Source organism: Gallus gallus, chromosome 1 (genome assembly GCF_016699485.2).
Source record: "Gallus gallus isolate bGalGal1 chromosome 1, bGalGal1.mat.broiler.GRCg7b, whole genome shotgun sequence".
Classification (NCBI taxonomy): domain Eukaryota; kingdom Metazoa; phylum Chordata; class Aves; order Galliformes; family Phasianidae; genus Gallus; species Gallus gallus.
In genome coordinates this window covers 144,019,186-144,040,698 of record NC_052532.1, presented here as the reverse complement: position 1 = coordinate 144,040,698, position 21,513 = coordinate 144,019,186, and the positions used below count along the sequence as shown (strand labels likewise).

Genomic DNA, 21,513 nt, shown 5'->3' with positions numbered 1-21,513 from the left:
CCCACCTGTTCAAAGCAGGGTTGACTAGAGCAGGGTGATCAGGGCTTTGCCCAGTTGGCTTTTGAGTATCTCTGAGGTGTCCCCTAAGGCATTAAAGGGGAGTGATACAGAGGTAATATAGACAGAGAAAATCAGGACAAGCAATTCCAGGTTTGCAGTAACACTGTGTGCAAAAGGGGATAATCATTTTCTACAACAGCTTGAATGTCTATTCACAGGAATATCCAGGTGAAGAGAGGTCAGAAGTTCCATGTCTAATCTAAGGAAGGCTGCACATTTGTGATGGAAACATAAGCATGCAGCAGAATGCACTAGTAGCATTGTAAGGCTTTGAGACTCAAGAGAGCTCTGGCAGGTTGGTGCCTCTTAACCCACCAGAATCCTTCTAGAAGGATGGAAGCCATTGAGAGGGTTAAGAAGAGGTTATCAACAGAGATGAACTGAACTCTCAGATGGTCTTCCTTCACCCTGAAGGAATACAGATTTTAATAGGAACATTTCTAGGGTACGCAGGAAACAGAAAGTCAGAGGCAAAGTGTCAGCCAAAGGGAATCTGGGTGTTTTTTTTTTTTTTTTCTCTCTCTCTCTTTTTTTTATCTCTGTAAATGCTTTATAATGTTAGAAGTAAGTGCGTGTTTTCTGTGGACGTGTGTAAGGTCACCACTTTTCCTTTGGATGGCAGATAAATTTTCAAAGGAAAAAAAGTGCATCGCTTAGACAGTCTCTTAGGTTCATGCCTCAATAACACGAGGGTTCACAGAGAAGGTAAGAAGTAGAAAAATAGCATCAAAGCCATCTGATTCTTTTCCCTGCCTGGTCTGATTGGTCAGTGGTTTGTTCTTTCCTCATTTAGTTACAGAGGTTTTTTTATTACTAGGATTACTGGCTCATTTCCATGCAGGTTTCCCTACATTGTTATTTGCTCCGCTCCAGAAGCAGCTCTGCTTATGGCAAACAATGTCTTTTACACTTCTCCTTTTCTTTTAACTCTGATCATAGGGCACTTGTTGAGAGGCAGAAGGAATCAAAAGTTCCCTGGCACTGGGAGGGCAGTTCTCACAAGCACACCATGGAATGACCCGCTCTCAGTGGATCCCTCTAGTGAAGTGGGGGCCAGCTCTGAGGAAGCTCTTCCAAGACTGTGTCAGCTCTGAAAGCGTTTTAAAACCCGTGTGGTGTCTCAGTTTTTGTCACATTGAGGGTGGCACAAGTTGGCCTCCAAACGATGTTCAGCATTGTGAGATTGCTGGGAGGCCCTTCCAGCTGCAGATAAAACAAACTGCGGTTCTACTGCTGATTTTTTAATTCCCATCTCTGTTTGTGGTTCAGTCCACTGCCAGAACTACACTGGAACTGGATTGAGCAACATGAAGGACATACTGTCTTGTCTGAAATGCCTCATCTGAAAAAGCCTTGTTCGTGCTGACAGATGGTATTGCATTGTCTTGAGCCTGTGCTGTGCACGTGTCCCAAGCTGAGCAGTTGGCCTCAGAGCACTGACCACTGGTTGCTGAAGAATTTGGGTGTGCTGTGGGATGGGAACAGATGCCCCAGTAGTTAGCTGTGGTGGGTGGAAGTGGGGGAATCTGGGCGGATGTGAGCATCAGCTCTGTTCCTCAGGCTTGAAGGAAGCAGAGTGAGCACAGATTGCAGGCAGAATGGTGTGTTTTGGATTTTGTTTCAGTACAGGCAGTCTCAATCTCCAGGACGTTGTGACCTCTCTGCAGTGGGAGATGAGCAGCAGAGAAGTTCCCCTGCAGAAAAGCTTTCTACCAAAACAGCTTCTTCCTGGGAACTCACAGCCACAGGTCGGGAAAGGCTTCCATTGTGTCCAATGAGAGCCGCTTCTCACTAGCTAAAGGGTCTGTCTGTGCCTGCTAGCTCAGAACGAGACCTCAAGGGCTGAGTAACCCAACTCTCTGCAGCCCTCCAGAGCTCATCCTCAAACTGCTCCGTCTTGGGTTTGATTCGTTTTTATTTAGAGTTGAGATTTTCTTATGTAATATACAGCTAAAAGTGATTTTAAAGTACTTGGACTTAATCGTGTTTGTGTTGCCCACCCCCATGCTTTTATGTCTCAATGCTCCATTAGTGTTCGTAACAAAGAGAGAGAGTAACACAGATGGTAAACATTTTTACCCCAGAACACCAGCAGTGAACACCATATCTCTGATTTAGGAGTCTCGGTGCTGTGCTTGCTCAGCTGTACATAATCACTCTCATTTCCTTCCCTTGGGTTTCTGGCCAGCGAGGGAGCTGTACTGGCAAGCTCAGAGACGTCTCCCTGGTATCTCTGAGCTATGGGTCGGTGCTGATTCGTAGCACTTTGCAGAGCAAGAAGCTCCATGCTGGAGCTGGTGTCAGCTTTCTTGTAGCGTGTTGTCTGATTTTTAGAGATTCACTAAATTTACTAAAATTAAAACTCTTTTGGACGACGACAGATACCTTCCTTAGCTGCCAGGCAGCCACAGCAGTGATCATGGTTGTGAATGCCTGCTTGGTACAAAAGACAAAAATCCCAGGGAGCTGTGGTTTAGCCTTGCCTGAGTTTTGTGGTAGATCCCATGGCGGGAGCTTGTATGCATTTTGTACAAGACAGTGATATTTTTAATGTTTGTATTTTCTTTCTGGGAATGCTGATAGCAAGATGAATAAGTGCAGTTGGCTCTGTGTAGTAGTTCAAATAAAAGTGTAAAAGAGTAATTCGGTTTGTTGCAGTATTTACCAAGCTGACTAGCTGTGAGGTTTTTGTTTTATCTTTCTTTCTACTTTTCTTTGTACAAACAACATAGTGAACTTGGGCTCTGTCTATCAAAATGCAAGTGGCTTTTCTTTTGTACTCAGATGAGAGAGATAATCCCTAACTAAAATTTCACATTATCATTCTGCTTCTAAAACAGAGCAGCGTCCTTCGGGCCAAAGAAGTCTTCTGTCAACAAGCACGCACTACAGCCTGTGCAGCGGTGGCCCGTTTTGGTGACTTGTTTACTGCTCTGGCTTTCAGATCCAAATTCTTAGCTACAGACAAAGCATTCGATAGTTTTCTCTTTGTTGAAAGAGGATGAAAATTGTCTGAAATTGGAGCCAAGTTCGCATTCTCTGGAATACCGTTTCAGCCTTTGGAAGGACCATCTAATGCGGAGTAACTGAAAGCTCTAGCCAGGTTTGTTTGAACAATCTAAACTTAAAGAGGAGACAGCAAAACAAATACTTTTTAATTCTTGTGCTTTTTATATTTACACTGGCGGTGGTGTCTTCCTCAGATAAAACGTTTTGATATTAAGCAGTTCCTCTAATTTTACTGTGCTCTGTTTCTTTTTATGGTAACACACACTGTGCAGGAAGGTCATTATATGGGAGAAAAAAGCTGTCAGCATAAAAGAGAAAGTTAACATTGCACATGTTGTCTTTGTTTATGGGGTTCCTGGAATGTGTTGAGAACCAAGCCAAATGATAGCTTAAACTGCTCTTTTTAATATTCTGGGCTGCTTCTTTGCAAGTTTGGAAGTGATGGGTGCTTCACCTTGCAAGTATGGGTTGCAGACTTACCTGTGGAAGCATCTGGAATGTTCCCTTTGTATGTTACTAGTATTTACTTTAAAGATGATTTGTATTCCCTGTGCCGTTTGGGGGAATGTGACAGTTGTGACATTCAGTTAATGACAAAGCATGTATTGGTATCACACTCAAAGCCAGCTTAGGCGAGTGTTGGTCTCAGTGTTGCCTGATGAGTGTACATCGCAGGGAGCCTTGCAAACTACACTGGTGATTGTCTCATTTAGTACTGCATTAACATCTGTGTTACAAATGGCCATTCATCAGCTGGCATTTTTGCTTGAATTCCAGAAGCAAGATGAAAGCAAATGCGGCTAGTTTTCATTTATTGAATTCCATCCCCAAACAAGTTACGTGTCTAAGGTTAAAGCAGGGCAAGGGTGTACAGACCATGAATCATTATGAGTTTATGTAAGCAGCAGTAAATTCTTTAATTTTATTCCCTATTTAAAAAAGAGTAGACCTTTGTCTTCTGTAAGCCAAAACTACTGCCTTCAGTTTATAGACAGAATGAAATGTCCCCCTAGCTGGCATAGAGATGACAAGGCGTTCTCAGGGATTCCTGCTGAACCAGTGCAGGAGTGGGGAGGGAGTCCCGATGGTTTGGGATGTAAGGGATAAAATCAACAATTAAAGGATAATAGTGAGTTGGGAAGGAAAGGGAAGATGACTAGCCAGGAAGGATTAGCCCGAGCCTGGAACATATTTCCTGAAATTAGCCAAGCAAGTGCTTAAATGGAGGTGGGCTGTTCTCCTAAAGAGTGATTTTGGAAGTACGTGAGCCACTGAGAGGGTCTGAGAGATCAGTGCAGAAGGAACTCAACTGGGGAATGGATGGATGCTGCCTTGTAGAGTCAGGGAGAAAGCACTGTGCTGTTGGAAGACAACAAGATTTCCACTCCTTTCTGTGAGAGGCAGTGTACATCATACCATGAGTAGGGTTAACCTGCTAGCTCACAGGCTGTCTTCCAGTGGGGGAAGTGCAGTGCTTAAAAAGAGCTAATCTGTGTATTTTCAGTATGGTTCCCTTTTATAATCTCACTGTGCAATAATCACAAGACTTGCTAAAGGGAAAAGGACTGTCTGGTGTAAACCAGATAGGCAGGTTCCATGGAGAAAACCAGTGTCTTGGCTGACCAACCACCACCTAATTGGACCAACACTGAGCTCTTCTGTTCTCTTCTGCAGGCTTAATGGGAGCTGGGGATAAAGTGTTATCTGAGGCTTTTTGTCTGTTTCCATCCTTGTACTTTGACCTCAAGGATTGGACTTTGACCTCAAGGAGCTGGAAGCAGTGCAAGAGACAGACCAGGCATGGGTGTGTGTGAGGAGAGGGCCTGTGGTTTCTGCTCAGAAGAGGTGGTGCTGTCATCTGTTGGTGCGGCATGAGCATCATCTCACAAAATGGCTTGGCATTAACAAATACTGCTGCTACCTGCATTCAGATATTGCAGCTGCTCATGTTTATTTTAATTGAGATATTCTGGGGTCAATTTTGTTGGCTCAAGTTTATGCACATTTGCCTTGTGAATCAAAATGAGGATTTGGTTTTCTCATTTTCATTGTGTTTCACTATGCTGGATTCCTTTACAAGCCAAGCTGATATCTTTTTTTTTTGCTGAGTTTGCCTTAGAGACGTATAGGAATGGACACCTCAAATGATAATTGATTATTTTTATATGCTTGTAACCCCTACATTATTTCTCTGGTGTTTAACATTCTTTAGGCAACAGTTTTGTTCAGAAGCAATTCCATTAGTCTTCAGTAAAGCTGAAATTGCATATTTTGCTCTCTGTACTGTGTTTGTCAAAGTGTTGGTATCCATTTAACACCCAAAGGAAGAAAGCAGAGTTTATTTGGATGTCAGTGGTTTTAGCATACTGCAAACTTCTGGCCTCAATCTAAATAAAATGGCTGAGATCTCCAAATACCAAATAGATAAAATTCCAGTGTATTTTATTGGACAAGGAAACATTATGTTAAAAAAGCACAGTATTTTGAATGGTTTACAAAATAGATTGTTATATTCAAAGTTGTGAAATGTAATTGCTTCTATATCCTGACAGAGCCACAAGATCTGGAGTGGCTTAAGAAGTGAAAACTGAAGGCCATATTTTCAGAGGCAACTTGGTCCCGCTGAAGTCAGTGCAAGTTAGGCACTAAAGGCCTTTGCAGTTTGGCTCTGAGCCTGTAGCTTTTGTTGCTGTTAATACTTGGGACATTTTCTTTATGCCAGCCCTTCAGTTCAACTCAAGGAACAGGAGAGGGATTTCCTGTGTCGGTCAGCAACGTGCTGTTTAGCACTGGAACTGGCCCCACGAGCAGGGCTGGGCAGTGCTGCTCTGGGACTTGCTCTACCTTAATATTGCTCCGTTAGGAGTCAAAGTTTAATTACTAATATGACATCTGACTTTGTTCTGAACTCCAAATAAGTTCTGAATTAAGGAGGATGCCAAAGAACAATCTCCCCTTCCCTCTCCCTACTATTTTTTTCCCCCTGGGTTTTAGCATTCCTCCCAAGACTTGTTTTGAGAAAAGAATATACATCCGAGCAGCGTGGGCATCATTGAACAGAACTTATTGTGTAGCCATAGCTTTATGTTATGGCTAATAATACTATGCCTTTTTTAAAGGAAGGAGCAGCCTTAGAAAGTCAGACTGGAAAATAGCTAAAAATTATATATTTTTACCCCATCAAATGATAAAACTGTACTGTGCTAGCTGAAAGCACATAATGAGTAGGAAGTGAGCACTAATCTATTTGGCTCTGTCTGTACCTTCATATTTCTATTCATCTCAGTAGGAGATTTTAATATTCTACTGATGCTATTTTATATTTTGCTGACTTCCAGGTTGAGATATTGGCTCTTAAAATCACGTTAACTGCCTAAATGCAAAATCAGGCTTTATGAGAATTAATAGAATCATGCTATTATGAATCTTGAAGATGGTACTAGCTGATATAAATGGTCTCTGAAAATAATTTAATGAGCTGGTTTCTCTATTTCAAAGCTCCTTTTTCCATACGCTTGAAAGTGTTTTGCAGAGGTGTACGTATATTAAGGCCCAGATTCTGCTTACATTACTAGGAGAGTAATTCATATGGCCAACAAAGCTAAAAGCGTGAATAAAACTTTGGTAACTACTTTATTAATTGTCCAGTCCCCAGTTTACCCTGTTTGTCGCAGAGTACTTGCCTCCTTCACAATACAGCTCCAGACTAAGTTTGCCTTGGCTTTGCAGATGGTTCAGCAAGAATTGCAGAGAATCTGCAGAGATGAGCAAAACTTGGTTTAAAGTCTACACACCTGAGGGCACATATAACTGTTTGTTGCATTGAAGATGCACAGAATATGTGCTGGTGAAGAATACGATATCGTGAGCTAAGTAAACTGCTGCTCCTCTTGATGGCTGTTCCAACACATGGCTGGAAAAGTAGCAAGAGTGCAAACTGCTCTAAAGATTAGATATGAAGAGTCATGGGGAAGGAAGAGCCTGCAACCCTCTCCTTCTCCCTTGGACTCATCGTCTTACTGCATTTTGAAGTGAAATGAATTGATAGAGGAATTCTCCATCCTGAGGTCACTCAAGGTAAGCGAGCAGTTTCTCCAAATAACTTCCCAGGCCTTTTGCAAGATCTGAGAATGGAACCACTGAAGCTGTCCATTCAGAAGAATGACTTCAAACTACTGGTTCTACTTTTGTTGCTCAAGGACACCTTATTGCCCTTAGTAAAGAGAGCGCTCAAGTAGAGAATACTGTTCAGTTCAGCCTCTCGTTATCTTTGAAAGCATTTAAAAAGTGATTTAAAGAGCGCTGAAAATACTGACATGCTTTTATGAGCTGACCTGTATAGACATTTCAATTTTGATCCATCATCATAAAAATATAATTGATGATAGCTATGGTTTTTGCTCTATATTCAGAACCAAATTGAATGAGCTCAGTGTGTCAGAGGAAACTAGGACACACCCATCTGCTTATCTGCTGTGTTTATCATTAATTTGTTTTTGATTAAGGATCCATAACTGACCAAATCATGAGTGATCAAGGAATCCTCTTCCAAGAGAGCATTTATAACAATTTTCAGAGCAGTCTCTGTACTGTAGTTTAACAGCCCATAAAATCTCCAGCAAATTATGAGCTTACCCTCTGCTTTTCTCCAACAAAGATAATCCTTCTTCAAGTACTCCAGAAGTTCAGTGATTGTTACTGGTAGAAATTTTACAGGTATCATTTACCCAGCTTCTTGACACTTTTTCCTTATGGTACAGGCCATAACATAGCCACAGGCAATTTTAATGCTCTCCAGCATGACTACAGGTGTTTTTAATGCTCTCCAATGGCAAGAAAAATCATTCAAGAACTAATTATTTGTTCTTCAAAAGTCATTACTGTGGAGTTGAATGAGTGTAAAAAATTCCAACTTGTTGGAATTACTGTATGAGTGGCTTGCTCTCTTGTGTAAATCCAGTTTTGCATATAATACAGATAATTTAAGGCTAGATAGTGAAAACAGATTTCAGGTAGGGGACATTTAGAATACTTTCATACCAAGAGGGCATTTTAGGGAGGCTAACCATACTGTTTGTATGAGGAAAACATTGATTAAAAATAAATAAATCAAAACAAAACGAAACCCAAACCTCGTTATGCATGTTTTAAAAAGTGCTTTTAGGTGTTACCATATTTGTGGCACATGTAAAGCAAAACCATGATTCATATTGGAAGTATGTTTTGTTTCTTTTCAATGGCAGTCAGATGAACAAGTATGTAGAGATGGGGAATATAATGGTTCAAAATGCGTAGTGCTTGATCATCACTCGTGCATGTGCCAGGTTGCACCTGAAAGCAGAAAGTAGAACAAATGGAGAAACTGAGCTTAATTGGTGAACAATGTCACATACATAAAGGCTGGATCTACTCCTTAGTTTAAAAATAAAAATAAAAAATAGAACTTTGAGTCATATTTGTGTGAATGGATTTTCAGAAGTGGTCTGTCAGTGTGAATTCCATGCACATCAGTGGAAGTTGTAATTTCTTACGTCTTTCAGGAAATAGGATACTGATAGCTTAGGTTTCTCCACTGTATCCAGATTGGAGTAAGTTATTTCTCTCAGTGAAGAGTAATCAAGATATTTTTTTTAATGTGGATTTGTCTGTAGCTCGCCAGTGACATCTTTGCTATGCAGGCATGCACGTTGACCCAGTGGGAGTTTCAGTTCACTTCTGATTATTTCCCAGGCTTTGAACAGAGGATTTCTCAGGCTCGGATGGTTCATAGTGAACATTTCAGAGCAGTTCCCTTCTATACTTCACATCAGTGCCAGATTTTCAAAAATGTAAATACAATATAAGGTGGGTATTAATATGAGAGACTAGCTTTGGTAAGCTCATTCCAGGGTCATGAAGATATGCCAGGTATGTGAGTAAATGCAGAACACCTTAGGTTCATAATTGGGTATTTGAAAGTGAAAAAAAATCCCATGATTATGTGCACTTTGGATATTGCACATAAGACTGCGCTACCTGTGCAAGCTGGGGGATGAAAGGATAGGACACAGCCCTGCTGAAAAGGACCTGAGGGTTCTGGTGGATGGCAAGCTGGACATGAGCCAGCAGTGTGCCCTCACAGCCCAGAAAGCCAACCATATGCTGGGCTGCATCAAAAGCAGCGTGGCCAGCAGGGTGAGGGAGGTGATCCTGCCCCTCTACTCTGTGCTGGTGAGGCTTCACCTGGAGTACTGTGTCCAGATGTGGAGTCCTCAGTACAGGAGGGACACAGACCTGTTGGAGCACATCCAGAGAAGGGCCACAGAAATGATCCATGGAATGGAACACCTCTCCTACGAGGACAGGCTGAGAGCTGGGGCTGTTCAGCCTGGAGAAGAGAAGGCTGTGAGGTGACCTGAGAGGAGCCTTTCATTTTTTAAAGGTGGTTTTTTTTTTCACAGTGAGAGTGGTGAGGCACTGGAACAGGTTGCCCAGAGAGGTGGTGGAAGCTCCCTCCCTGGAGACACTCAAGGTCAGGCTGGATGGGGTTCTGAGCAACCAGAGCTAGCTGTAGATGTCCCTGATCATTGCGTGGGGTTTGGACTAGATGACCTTTAGGGGTCCCTTCCAACTGAAACAATTCTATGATTCTATCGTTCTGTCTCCGCGACTCAAATACATGTATTTGAAAAAGCACTGTTTTTAAAACTCCCTAATGATCCTGGTGATGCTGTAGAGAAAAAAATGAGTTCTTTCAACAACAGAGAGAGAGAGAGAGAGAGAGAAAAATGAATGCTTTAATCAGATAGAACAAAGAAAACCTGTGCATACTAGTCAGTAACTGGGCTAGTGGAGAGAATTTACCTTTCTTTAATTAAAAAAATGAATAATTAAATCTTGCTCTAAGCCCGCTTATTTCAGATGATCTGGTGGCATCATTACTTATTAATTCATGCTATTTTTCTATACACGAGGAACTTATTTATTGTATTTATATAGCACTGCCTGGTGAATCATGTGGCTGCTTACAGTGCAGTGATATTGAAGTAGTTTTAGTTATAAATACATTTAATATTCCCTTTGGTGATGGATGGATTGTTCCTCATGCTGAAGGCGATGGCTTACCCAAGTCTTTTCAGAGAACAATTTGAGTGTCAGTTTCACAAGTGAAAAAAATCCTGAAAGGAAAAGGAAGCAATTCATTCACAACGGGACATGGTGCAGAGGAGGATAACCTACCTTCAAAGATTTTTGTTTCGAGTATTATAATGTTTAATAAATAGTTTACTTCAAAGGCCTTTTGCTGAAAAAAAAAAAAAAAAAGAAAAAATAAGCAGCTTTCCTGCTATTCTTGTTCACTGGTCCAGTGTTGCTATAAGTAGCTCATATCCTGTCCTCTGTGGTCTCAGGTGGTTAGCTTTTGTTTTTGAAACTGAAGCTTCAACCAAAAGAGCTGTGCCACTGGTTAAATTATTGGGTAGCTGAAAATATGTCTTGCAAATCAGTGAAGCTCATTGTGGAACTTTGGAGGTTGCCTTTTGCAGGGGGAGGAGGGATGTCTGTATTATTTTGGGTGATGAGCAAAAGCAGCAGATCAGATCATCTAAAAATAGAAGTTGCTAAGAAAGGAGTCTAAAGTAAATTCTTCACTTCCATCTTCCCCCAGCATGCACTTTTTTCAGGCATTGTTAAAGTCTCATAGAGTACCAAATATATTGGGAGGTTGTTTAATCTGTCTGCAGTGTCATGCCTGTTTGAAGTTCTTCTGACCTGTTCTTTATTCATTTATATATTTCTTGATTGTTTTGTTTCTGCTAAATAAACGTGGTGCTCAATATTTGTGTAAAGAAATGACTCAAAGCTTAAAGGAAAAGGCTTGGGTGTTTCCCAAACAACTGCACCTTAGGTTTTCTAGTCCTGGGCTTATGGACTAAGCTATCATTGTGTTTTCTTCCACTGCTTTTAATTCCTAGTCATTTAAAAACATCTGAGAGAGTAATGTTGTGTTGTTGCCATCCTTCTAAGCCCCACGTTTGCCTCCCTCACTGTGGGCCCTCATCCCTTTGTGCATGGATCTGAAAACAAAATCAACATTGATGGTGAGGGCCTTGAAATGGAATCACGAAAGTCAGGTCTTCAATTTGTATTCTACTGTAGCCAGAACTTTAAGTACTAATACTTCAGGAGAGAGCTGAGCCCTAAAAGAATAGAAACTGCTGGAACTACCTGTGCTTCACTTGTGCTCTTAGGTGGACTGCTTTGAACAGGGATTTGATCCACTCCTTGCTTTCTCTTGAAATCACTGGATTTTAAGATCTGGAACATAACCAATGGAGCAGCTTTCTCTGATTGGATGTTTATTGGGATGAGTCTGAGGACTGCATACCCTGTTTACATGGTGACCTCAAAGTCAGACATTTGAGTTTTCACAAGTGGGATATCTCATGGATAACACACAATTGGTCAGTGGAAAAAAAGAAATCAATATCCTGTACTTAGAAATGTATCTCTTCCTGTGTCCAACACTTGCTTTCCAGTTCAATGGTCGGTACTAAGAACAAAGGGGGCTTGATCAATGCCTCCTCAAGATGAGATCCAAATGCAGCTGGCAATAAAATGGCGAGAGAAATCTCATCATGCATGTGGACAAAAAGGAATGAAGAAGATGCCTGGAATTGTTCCAGAGACACATCTCCTGGCCCTGATTTCAATATCTTCCATAGGAAATATCCTGTATTTTTGGACAACTCGGAGCCAATGAAAGAGTTTTTCTTCTCATAAGTAATTTTGAGGAAGACATATTTGTCACTGAAGATTAATGGGATGAGGAGAAGACTAAGTACAAGGACAAACTTCTCAGCAGAAGCCAAACCCTATAATCCTCCGTAAATAGGTCATCAGATGGGCAAAATACCATCCTTCTCTGAGGAAGGACCAAGTACGTAAGGCTGAGCTGTCTCAAAGACATTTTTTCTATTTTGTCATTTATCTGCAATAACATTCTTGGTTACTCTGGGAGGAAGAAAGCTGTTTTTACAAAATGGCCCATATGCATAAAAGTAGAAGTAATTCTCAGGAAATTTTAGATCTTCACCAGTGATTTTTGAGCCTTCGTCATTGACTATGCATTTCATCATGGCTGCGAAATACTTTGTTCCCAGAATGCATCAAGGAAGAAACCTCAAATCAGCTCTTGTTCATCTTATAGCTAATGAATAATTATAGAAATTAATCAGTGCTGTAATTGTAATTAGGCAACGGAGTGAAATAACTTAAAATTTGTAAGCTTGCCTGTTTGGAATTCAGTGTTGTGCAGTGAGTTAATGGCGTGTTGCTCCAAGCAGGAAGAGTTAAACTCTGGTCACTTGTCCATTTATGATACAGCACCATTCGAATCTGTACATTTCCAGCAGTTGTTTGAAGAGAGAGGACATAAAGGTGATGACCAGGATTGCTGAAAACCTAGAGGAAAATTATGTCTTGTTTTAACTGTGGCCCCTTTTGGTCCTGTTCTCCTTCGCCATGTGTGTGCATGCTCACATTCTTCCAAGCTTCTGCTCCATTCCTACAAACTCTTCTTCACTCAAAGGCTATGCAAAAGTTCTCAGTGTATACTTTGTCATTGAGTCCTAACGGGGTCCCTTCTACATCTGCTGGTCCAATAGTATCTACTTTTAGATGGACTCAGTATAGAAAATTCAGAAGCTATTTGGTATATTTTGTCTTGAGGAAACACAGCTGCCACAAAGGACAGCCATGAAACTCCCTTTCAACTATCCACCAGCAAATTTACCAAAGTGACTTGCCTTGTTTTCAGTTTTTCACAGAAGGGCTTTTTGTGAAGAGGTTGTTCTCATTATCCCACCGTGATAAATCTCCACAGCTGTCCTTCCTATTAAAGGAGCGTGTGGCTACATTTTCCTGTTCCATTTGGCTCTTCTTCTTTAGCTAGTGTTTTCTGAGCCAGGGACTACATTTCCAGAATTGAAACTGATATCTGCCAGAAGTTGCATGTCACAGTCTGGGGTCACTACATCAGTAGAGAGAATCTGGTACTTCCAGGGCTCTAAGTCCCCATGTTCAAACTTCACTATCTAACTATTATGCACAAACTGGTCCCAAGGCATCCATAGGTAGTTGGTCTAGATGATCTTAGAGGTCTTTTCCAGACCTAATGATTCTGTGATTCTACTACAGGGGGCTGACAGCTATAACACAAGTCCTACAGGAGCAATTTTTGAAGCAGAATACAGAAGCCAAATAGGACACTTTCAAACCAAAACAACAATAGTACCTGAACCTCACCCCTAAAGCTCAGAGGGTTATTACAGGAAATTTCTGTTGGAGCCTAGAATTTACCAAGAGCATTACAGAGTTTCTATTTAGCAACCAATGTAGTGTCTAATAACTAAACCAAAGAACAGGACTTCCTTAGGGATGCCTTTAAAAATGGATGAGAACAAGAGAAACTGCTGCTTTGTTCTATGAATCAAGTTGCTGATCACAATTAAAAAAAAAAAATATATATATATATATTTTATATATGAAATATATATATATCTCATTTTTCTCTATAAGTCTCCTAAATACATTCTTCAGTGCGGAGAAGAACTTAAAGATATAAGAGAAAATGTTTTTAAGCCCTCAAAACAGAACTATATCATTTTATATGTATATCTAGTTATGTAAACCAGTATATGCACAAATGCAATTATATATAAATCTGTATACATGGTGCAGATTTTATGTGCATATATTTTATACAAGTACTGTTCTTAAAGTTTGAACTTAGATGATGAAAATGAAATGGTTTAATGTAAAAGTAAATGAATCATATGATGGTTTCACTTTTCGTGCTCATATATTAAGATTCTGTATGTGATTATGGGGAAGTTTTGTGTGTGTAACTTTGTTGGTGTGTGTGTTAAAGGAAACAGTGGGATTACAAAAGCAGCTAGTAACTGGTACTTCACCTGAGGTTTTAGGAAACTTCGGGAAAATGAGGCTGGGAGGAATAGAAACAAAAAGAAAGAACAACAAAGAAAATAATAAGTGTGTGTTGGTGGTTGCTGTTGTCTGACACACATTAAATTGCCTCACTGCCCCACTGGCAAACCTTCAGTTTTGTGGACTCCAGCAGTTACAGTAGCTCTTCTGCATTGAACATATGTTGTATTGATTGCTGTCTGTCATTAGGAGCACTTGAAATGTAAATTATGGAAGCTTCTGCTCTGCTTCTGGTTTAATACTTCAGGGGAAATAATATCATGTGTTTATTGTTAACTGTCTTTGGCTTGGTTTTCTCTATTTTGAGTTCTAGTATTTCCGTGAAACTAGAATAGCATTCATACTATAGTGAATAGTATAGAGAATAGTGGTAGATAATAGTTGATGTGAGAATGTTTTATGAAATGGGTAATTGGGAGGAAAGATGGATGAAGCGTGCTGCTTGTATTTCTTTTGCAAGCAGGCATCAAAACACTGACAGAAGTTCTATGGGACCAGAATAGAAAAAAAAATGCTCCAATGTTATTCTAAAGGATCCTGGTTTTGCTCTCTTAATTCTTACTTGGTATTTTAATGTTATGTTGGTAGTAAAATATGAGAGCAAGTATGCTATGGAGCGTACTTCAGTGTACTTCCCATGTATTTTCTATGAAGTAAACGCAGGGTCACTCACTACATATAAGGTGTGAGAACTTACTGAAAAGGAAGAAGAGCCAACACCTCAGTACCTTGGACTGCTGTTGGTGCAGCGTGACTTCGGAAATAATTACTATGAGAAAGACGAGGACTTCCTTAAGAAGACTGAAAAGCTGAGGAAATCCTTTTGAAATTAACAGAGAAGATATGTGAGATATCCGGTGAGACACTGGAGCAGGTTGCCCAGCAAGGTTGTGGATGGCCCCTCCCTGGAAGCATTCAAGGCCAGGCTGGGTGGGGCTTTGAGCAACCTGGTCTAGTGGGAGGTGTCCCTGCCTATAGCAGGGGGTTGGAACTAGATGATCTTGAAGGTCCCTTGCAACCCAAACCATTCTATGCTTCTATGTTTTTCTGAGCCTATGTGTTATAACTTAAAATGATTCTTTGCTTGTATTAACCAATATTGCATTAGTTCATTATTTCTAAATGAGAATTGGATATATTGGGATATCTTTCCAAGAATTACAGCTTTTCTTGTTCTGTTTTGCACAGAGCAAATTGAAATTCTTGCAATGTACCTTTCACAGTGCAGAGTTTTCTTTCACATGATGCTCATCAAGATGATTTAACATTGGTTTGCATTCATGTCATATCAATTCAGAGATTACTTGAGAGTTCAAACAATAATGCATTTCAAAAAATGCTGTGAATCTCTGGTATTTCTATCTGGGGTTTTCTTTTTTTTTCTGTCTGATATGTCATGCAATATAACCTTGTCAGAGGATAATGATATTCAGTGCAATGGTTCTGCCTGGTAATTTTTGAGATGGTTACCTTACTGGTGCTGACTGTAAAATTCAGACTCTCCTTATATGAAGCATAAAAGAAGATCTGAAAAGACACAAACAAAACTCGGCCTTCACTTTAGTTACAGTTCAGTCATATACCAGAAAACTCACATTTCTGGATATTGATTGTGTTCATTTACCACAGCAAAGTGCATTCATTGATAACTACCTGCTGGTATTGAATCAATCTTACATGAAGCGTGGGGCATTATTGTCAGGTAGGGTAAATAACATTGATTCTATTTTAAAATGAATACAGCATAGCAGAAATTAATTTGGTTCTACGAAGTCATTTAATTATGTTCTATTGACTGTATAAACAGTGAAAGTCATGTGATAATATGATATCATGAGGCAAGTTACATCTGCAAGCTTTAGCAAGGTTACCTCTCTATAATGGCAGTGTATTCATTTTGTTTTTGTTTTGCATTAAAGGAGGAAGAGAAATCCAATGCCTGTAATTGATCTTCATGTAGCATCCCAATTGGTCCCAAATCCTTTGCTAGTCTGTAAGTGGGACTGGAACTGTTGACTCTACTAACTGCAGCAAACCAGCTCCTTGGTTATATTGTAGGTCAGCAAATTTTGAGGCTTCAAATATTATTCTGACCAGTATACTCTGCTGTCAAAACTCCTTGCCTTCCAAAATAAGCAAATAATCAGGAATGGGAAAAGAGAGTAGTTTTGATTATACCTTTATGCTTGTTCATCCTTCAAGCTATTTGCTCTGTGAAAGAGTAGCAAGGAAGGGCAAATGAAAAACTTCTGCAGAAGTAAGTACACCGTGCAGCTAGCCTCACAGTTATTGCATTTATTTCCCTATAATGTTAGTGAACTGTATTATGGTAAAGTTGTTAAACAGAAGCAGCTAAAGCAATGAAACTGCAAAGCACCGACCCTTTCTGCATTACAGGCAGCCACACAACTGAGATTTAGTCATTGATCGTACACACCAAACATGATCTTCACAGGCTATACAGTTAATCATCAAGACTTAGTATATGAGAAAATAAATGATAAATTATCACATACCATATATAAAGGGCAGGTGACATGAGAATTGTGCCAGCCTCGTGTGACTCTCTTCTCATTTTAAATACTCAATACCAAATAATTTTCAGCCCAATTGTGGCTGTTTAAATAGCTATCTAAAATTCAACATTTTTGGATACAGTAGTGAGGTCAAATAAAAAGCTTGGAGGAATAAAAAGAATTGTCTATATTTGAAAAGGAGGCATGAGTTGATATAATTTTATCTTGAATGTAATTTGCCTATGGAAAGTAATCCTAAGAGAAATTAAAATAGGTAGATAATTATCGGTTCTCAGTTTGATATAAATTGATATGAACAGTGGTATGATTGTACATGTTTCTTTTTGACAACAGTAGTTCTGTATCATGCATTCAGATGTCTTTAGGCAACAGACTTACAGGTCCAGATGCACTCATGTACCCATTTTGGTGCATACTGCAAGATTCAATTGTCATTTAGGTGTCTTAGTCAAAGAGAATGGTCAAGGAAGCTCAAGAACCGGTACCTCTTAAGTGTCCTCAGGACACCTGAAATAAAAGCTGGTGACAGAGCTTACATACTGACTTCTACATGGTGGGATTGCAGTCTGCTGTGTCCCTGAAGTGTGTTGGAATTGCCACGTCTTGGGGGGGTACAGGTATGGAGAAACCTCCCTGTCCTGTCATTGTATCTACCCTACTTGTTCCTGTGTGTTACAGTTCTACTCACCTGCAGGTGAAAGTCCTTCAGCGCACGCAGCAGGGTTGCCTTGTCAGCCAAATTCAAACCATTTGGGGTACATTTAAGTTAAAAAAAAAAAAAAAAAGAGAGAGAGAGAGAAAAGAAAAAAAAAGATTTGTTTCAATTTGTTTTACTTTTTAAAATTTTCTTTGTAATCAGTGTTATGAGACTGATCTGTTCAACTTTATTCTTACCCTGCAGTGAAACATTTTCAGTTCCATTTCTTTGCAAATTTGAAATCTGTGGACCAACTGGGGAGCCTTAAAGCATCAGGATAACCTGCAGACCTTGTTCTACCATTATATTGAGTAGTGGGAATATTTTGTTGGACAAAATCAGTGCTAGTTATTTTCAGTCTTACAACCCCTTCCTTTTCATCCTCATTTTACCCTGCCCAACAATGCTCAGGAATTTGTGTTTCTCAGCAGCAGTTCTTTGTTGTTACTAGTTTCTTTTTGTATTTCAAAACCAGGTTTAGGTAAATATTGATATACAGACATAGATTGCTCTTTATGCCAAGGGTGGTTAACCGGTATGTTGAAAATAAGTATGTAGCATCCTACCATGTTATTTCAGTTGATAGATTTTTACCTTATGGTCCTTGGACATCTGCGAGTGTATAGTATACGGCTTCTTACAGGGTAGAGAAATTCACTACACAATTAATTGTAAACTTGAGTGTGAGTTCAGGTATTCATGTGAATAATGGGTTTTCTTTGGTTTTTGAAGCTAAGAACTGCAACTGAAGAAGCGCAGCCAAGCTCTCACATGATCAAAAGAAATGTGTTGCAAGTTGCCGTTCACTTTTTAAACCAACAGAGACATTTGCCTGGTGAGCCTGAAAAATAGCCCTTGGGCCTAAGCCAGTGATACCTACAAGTGTAATAAACCTACTGTAGTTGTCTGAGCAATCTGTTGGATTACATACAGAAACATTCCGATGTGAGAAATAAATGTAGTTTATATAATAAAATAAAACAGATGTATAAAATGCTTTTCTAAATCTTAAAATGGAAATTCTAAATGCTCAGGGGGGTGGTGAAGTCACTGTCCCTGGAAGCTTTCAAGAGCCATGTGAATGTGGCACTGAAGGATGTGGTTAGTAGACATAGTGGGAATGGTTGATGGTTGGACTGGGTGACCTTGGTGATCTTTACCAACCTCAGTGATTCTATGATTCTTAATATATTTAGCACGGCATAAAACATCATTGTGAAGGATAGGACTGGTAAATATTTATTCAGAGCTTTTTGTCTGTAAGTTTAATTTGAATTTAAATAAATATTTCTAGGTTTCTTTCTTCACTATTTTCATTATGATTGCCTGAAACAGTTTCACACCATTCTTTAATTGTTGTGTGAGTCAGGAGCAGAGATGAAAATATTGAGATCAATATACTCTATGCTCTGAATTCCTTACCTGCAGAACCTTAGTCTGAAAAAAAGAATAAATAAATAAATAGTCATTTTAACCAACAACTGCAAAATATTGCCCCAAGGACAGAGGTTAACTCAATTGAGAAATAATGACCAAAGCTCACGCTTTAATAACTTTTAGGGGCCTGGGGGTAATTCAGCCCTTGAGAAAACTCCGTAATGTGATGTGAAATGCTTGGCAGAAAGAGCGGTAGTTTAGAGGCAGGCTCAGTGGGTTGTAAGAACCAAAAAGTGTCTTGTGCAAAGACATTTACATGTGTAACTTTTTCTTATCTCCTCCAAATATATGTCATTGTAGGTAGAATTGAAAAAGCACTCCGAAGTTTGCAGTGTGAAGTACACTGAGGTTCATTTTGAGTTTGTGTCCAATCATACAGAAAGTTGTGTAGAAGTACTCCCTAAAAGTGAACCACTGAAAAGAGAAAGGTGGAGATTTCCAAATGCATGAAAAGAGATCTGAGTGGATAAAATACTGCATATCCATCTTTTTTTAGTCTTAAAACTGCTTCACCTGAAGCTCTCTAATCATAGAATCATAGAATCACCAAGGTTGGAAAAGACCCACAGGATCATCCAGTCCAGCCATCCACCCATCACCAATAGTTCTCACTAAACCATGACCCTCAACACAACATCCAAACGTTCCTTGAACACCTCCAGGGTCGGTGACTCCACCACCTCCCTGGGCAGCCTATTCCAGTGCCTGATGCTTTTACCAACTGTTAAGTGGAGTGTTCTTGTCTGATTTCTGTTCGGGTGATTTGAGGGTCTTTTCCAATCTGAGCTGTTCTAGGATTCTGTGATTGCATTCTGCTATCCTGTCAACTGTAACTGGATATGGTGACATTCCTCACTGCATCCCCAGTCCCAAGCCTATTGCATAACGTTGTTGTTTACTGATAAATAACTCCCAGGATTCATTTCTTACCCAATCCTCTTGCATGAATGCTTCTTGTGGCAATGTCGTAAATTGCTGAATGAATATTTGGCAATTATTAACTTTGTATTTGTGCTAGTGGAACATTTATAAACCTGTTATTTATTTATTTATTTTGTAAATAGCTGCTCCACACGTAAGGAATGTAGTTAACTACACAAATACTTGAAGATGAAAATATGATGCTGGCTTTTGAGAATTTTCTTCGTTCAACTTTAGCATCCATGTGATCTCACATTTTTCCTCTCCTCTCCTCTCCTCTCCTCTCCTCTCCTCTCCTCTCCTCTCCTCTCCTCTCCTCTCCTCTCCTCTCCTCTCCTCTCCTCTCCTCTCCTCTCCTCTCCTCTCCTCTCCTCTCCTCTCCTCTCCTCTCCTCTCCTCTCCTCTCCTCTCCTCTCCTCTCCCCTCCCCTCCCCTCCCCTCCCCTCCCCTCCCCTCCCCTCCCCTCCCCTCCCCTCCCCTCCCCTCTCATTTATATATGATACACAATGTCAGTTTAGTGAAGAATGTAGTAGTTGTCCCTGGAGCAGAACTTGTCCCTGTTTCCTGATTTCAGTGTCACACCTGGGCTTAGGGAAGGAAGAGGATATATTGTGTGGTCCTGAGGAGGTGCAGCAACAGAACTCTGTTCTGTTGTGTTTTGATCTAGAAAGGAGGTTAGTGTGTAAGTACCTTTAGTGTTCAATGGCAGATTATCAGGGGTTTGCATTGCCATTTTGGATTTACGTGCTTCACTTCTGCCAATTGACCTGCTTTAGGTATGTAAGTCTTTTATTGAATCTAGATTGAAGATATTAACAATGATTGTTATATAAGGCCTGAATTGCAAAGGCACTAGTGTATAAAAAGAACATTTTAATTCCTGTGTGAGTAGTGCTGCTAATCATCAGAAATGGGATGACATGTCTGAACTACAGAGCTTAGGCAATATATATCCTAATGCTATCCAATGATTCCAGGAAATACAATGAAAAGAAGCAGGTAGGATGCTGTAGGGGCATCATCACTGAGGCTTTTATGATCATTAGTAAGCAGAATAATTAAGAAACATTAAAAATCATTTCTTTACATATTATAAACATGGAGAGATTAGGATTTTCATAATCAGCCTTCTTAGTTGTTTATTTTGCCTCAGAAATATAAAATAAGCATCCTAAAAAGAAAAAATAGAGCATATTTTGCCTGCAATATTTAGAAGTTCGTCAGCAGCCCCACTCTGTGGAAGATGGCAAGGATGCGGGTTTTATTTTTCAACTACATTTGAAATGTGTGCACATGAGCAAATATGTCCACATTCATAGGCTGCGTAGCAACTCAGTTCTGACTGAACTGAAGGATCTCAATGAAGTATCTTGGGTGAGACCATGAAGTCAGTGGGACTATTTACAAAAACAAGTCTAGGATGAAAGCACATCCAGGATTTAAAGTTTGACTGTCTCCTAAATCAATTGCTGGACTGCTTAACTGCGGTAATGTGAATGCAGTTTGTCTGGCAGGAAGAGGTGCCTGAGAAGAGACTAGCACACAGCTTATGTAAAGCTGCAGCATCTTGGATGGGTTGAGTTCTCATAAACATGGTCATTTCTTTCTCACAGCTTCCCTTCACAACTGGCAAAAGACTCCTGTTTCAAATTCAAAGTTTGCAAAAGGCTGAAAATGCATCTGAGCTTGCCTACGTTCTTGAGCTTTCATGTATTAGTTTATCTAAATCCATATTTCAATCCAGAGGGCTTTGTAGACTGCACCAAATTGCTATAAAAAAAAGCCTTGGCTTCCTGCACTTATTCTTCTCTGGTTGTAGATGTCGTTGTGCTACCTGCTGTACAAAACAAAACAGAAAGATGCTGT

The 21,513-nt window shown here is 39.9% G+C and overlaps 1 protein-coding gene across 7 annotated transcripts in view; it reads left to right on the top strand.

The window, feature by feature from the left end:
* The window catches only part of PCCA (propionyl-CoA carboxylase alpha subunit), a 270,716-nt gene that overhangs the window by 227,241 nt on the left and 21,962 nt on the right, over window positions 1–21,513 (top strand). The window contains exon 22 of one of the 7 annotated variants that reach the window (XM_040706030.2): window positions 6,799–6,880. The exons of the other annotated variants lie outside the window; for them this stretch is intronic. Coding sequence (XP_040561964.1) covers window positions 6,799–6,852 — 54 coding nt within the window. The 3' untranslated portion in view covers window positions 6,853–6,880. Of the gene's footprint in view, window positions 1–6,798; window positions 6,881–21,513 lie in introns of those variants that run through there. 7 annotated transcript variants of the gene reach the window in all.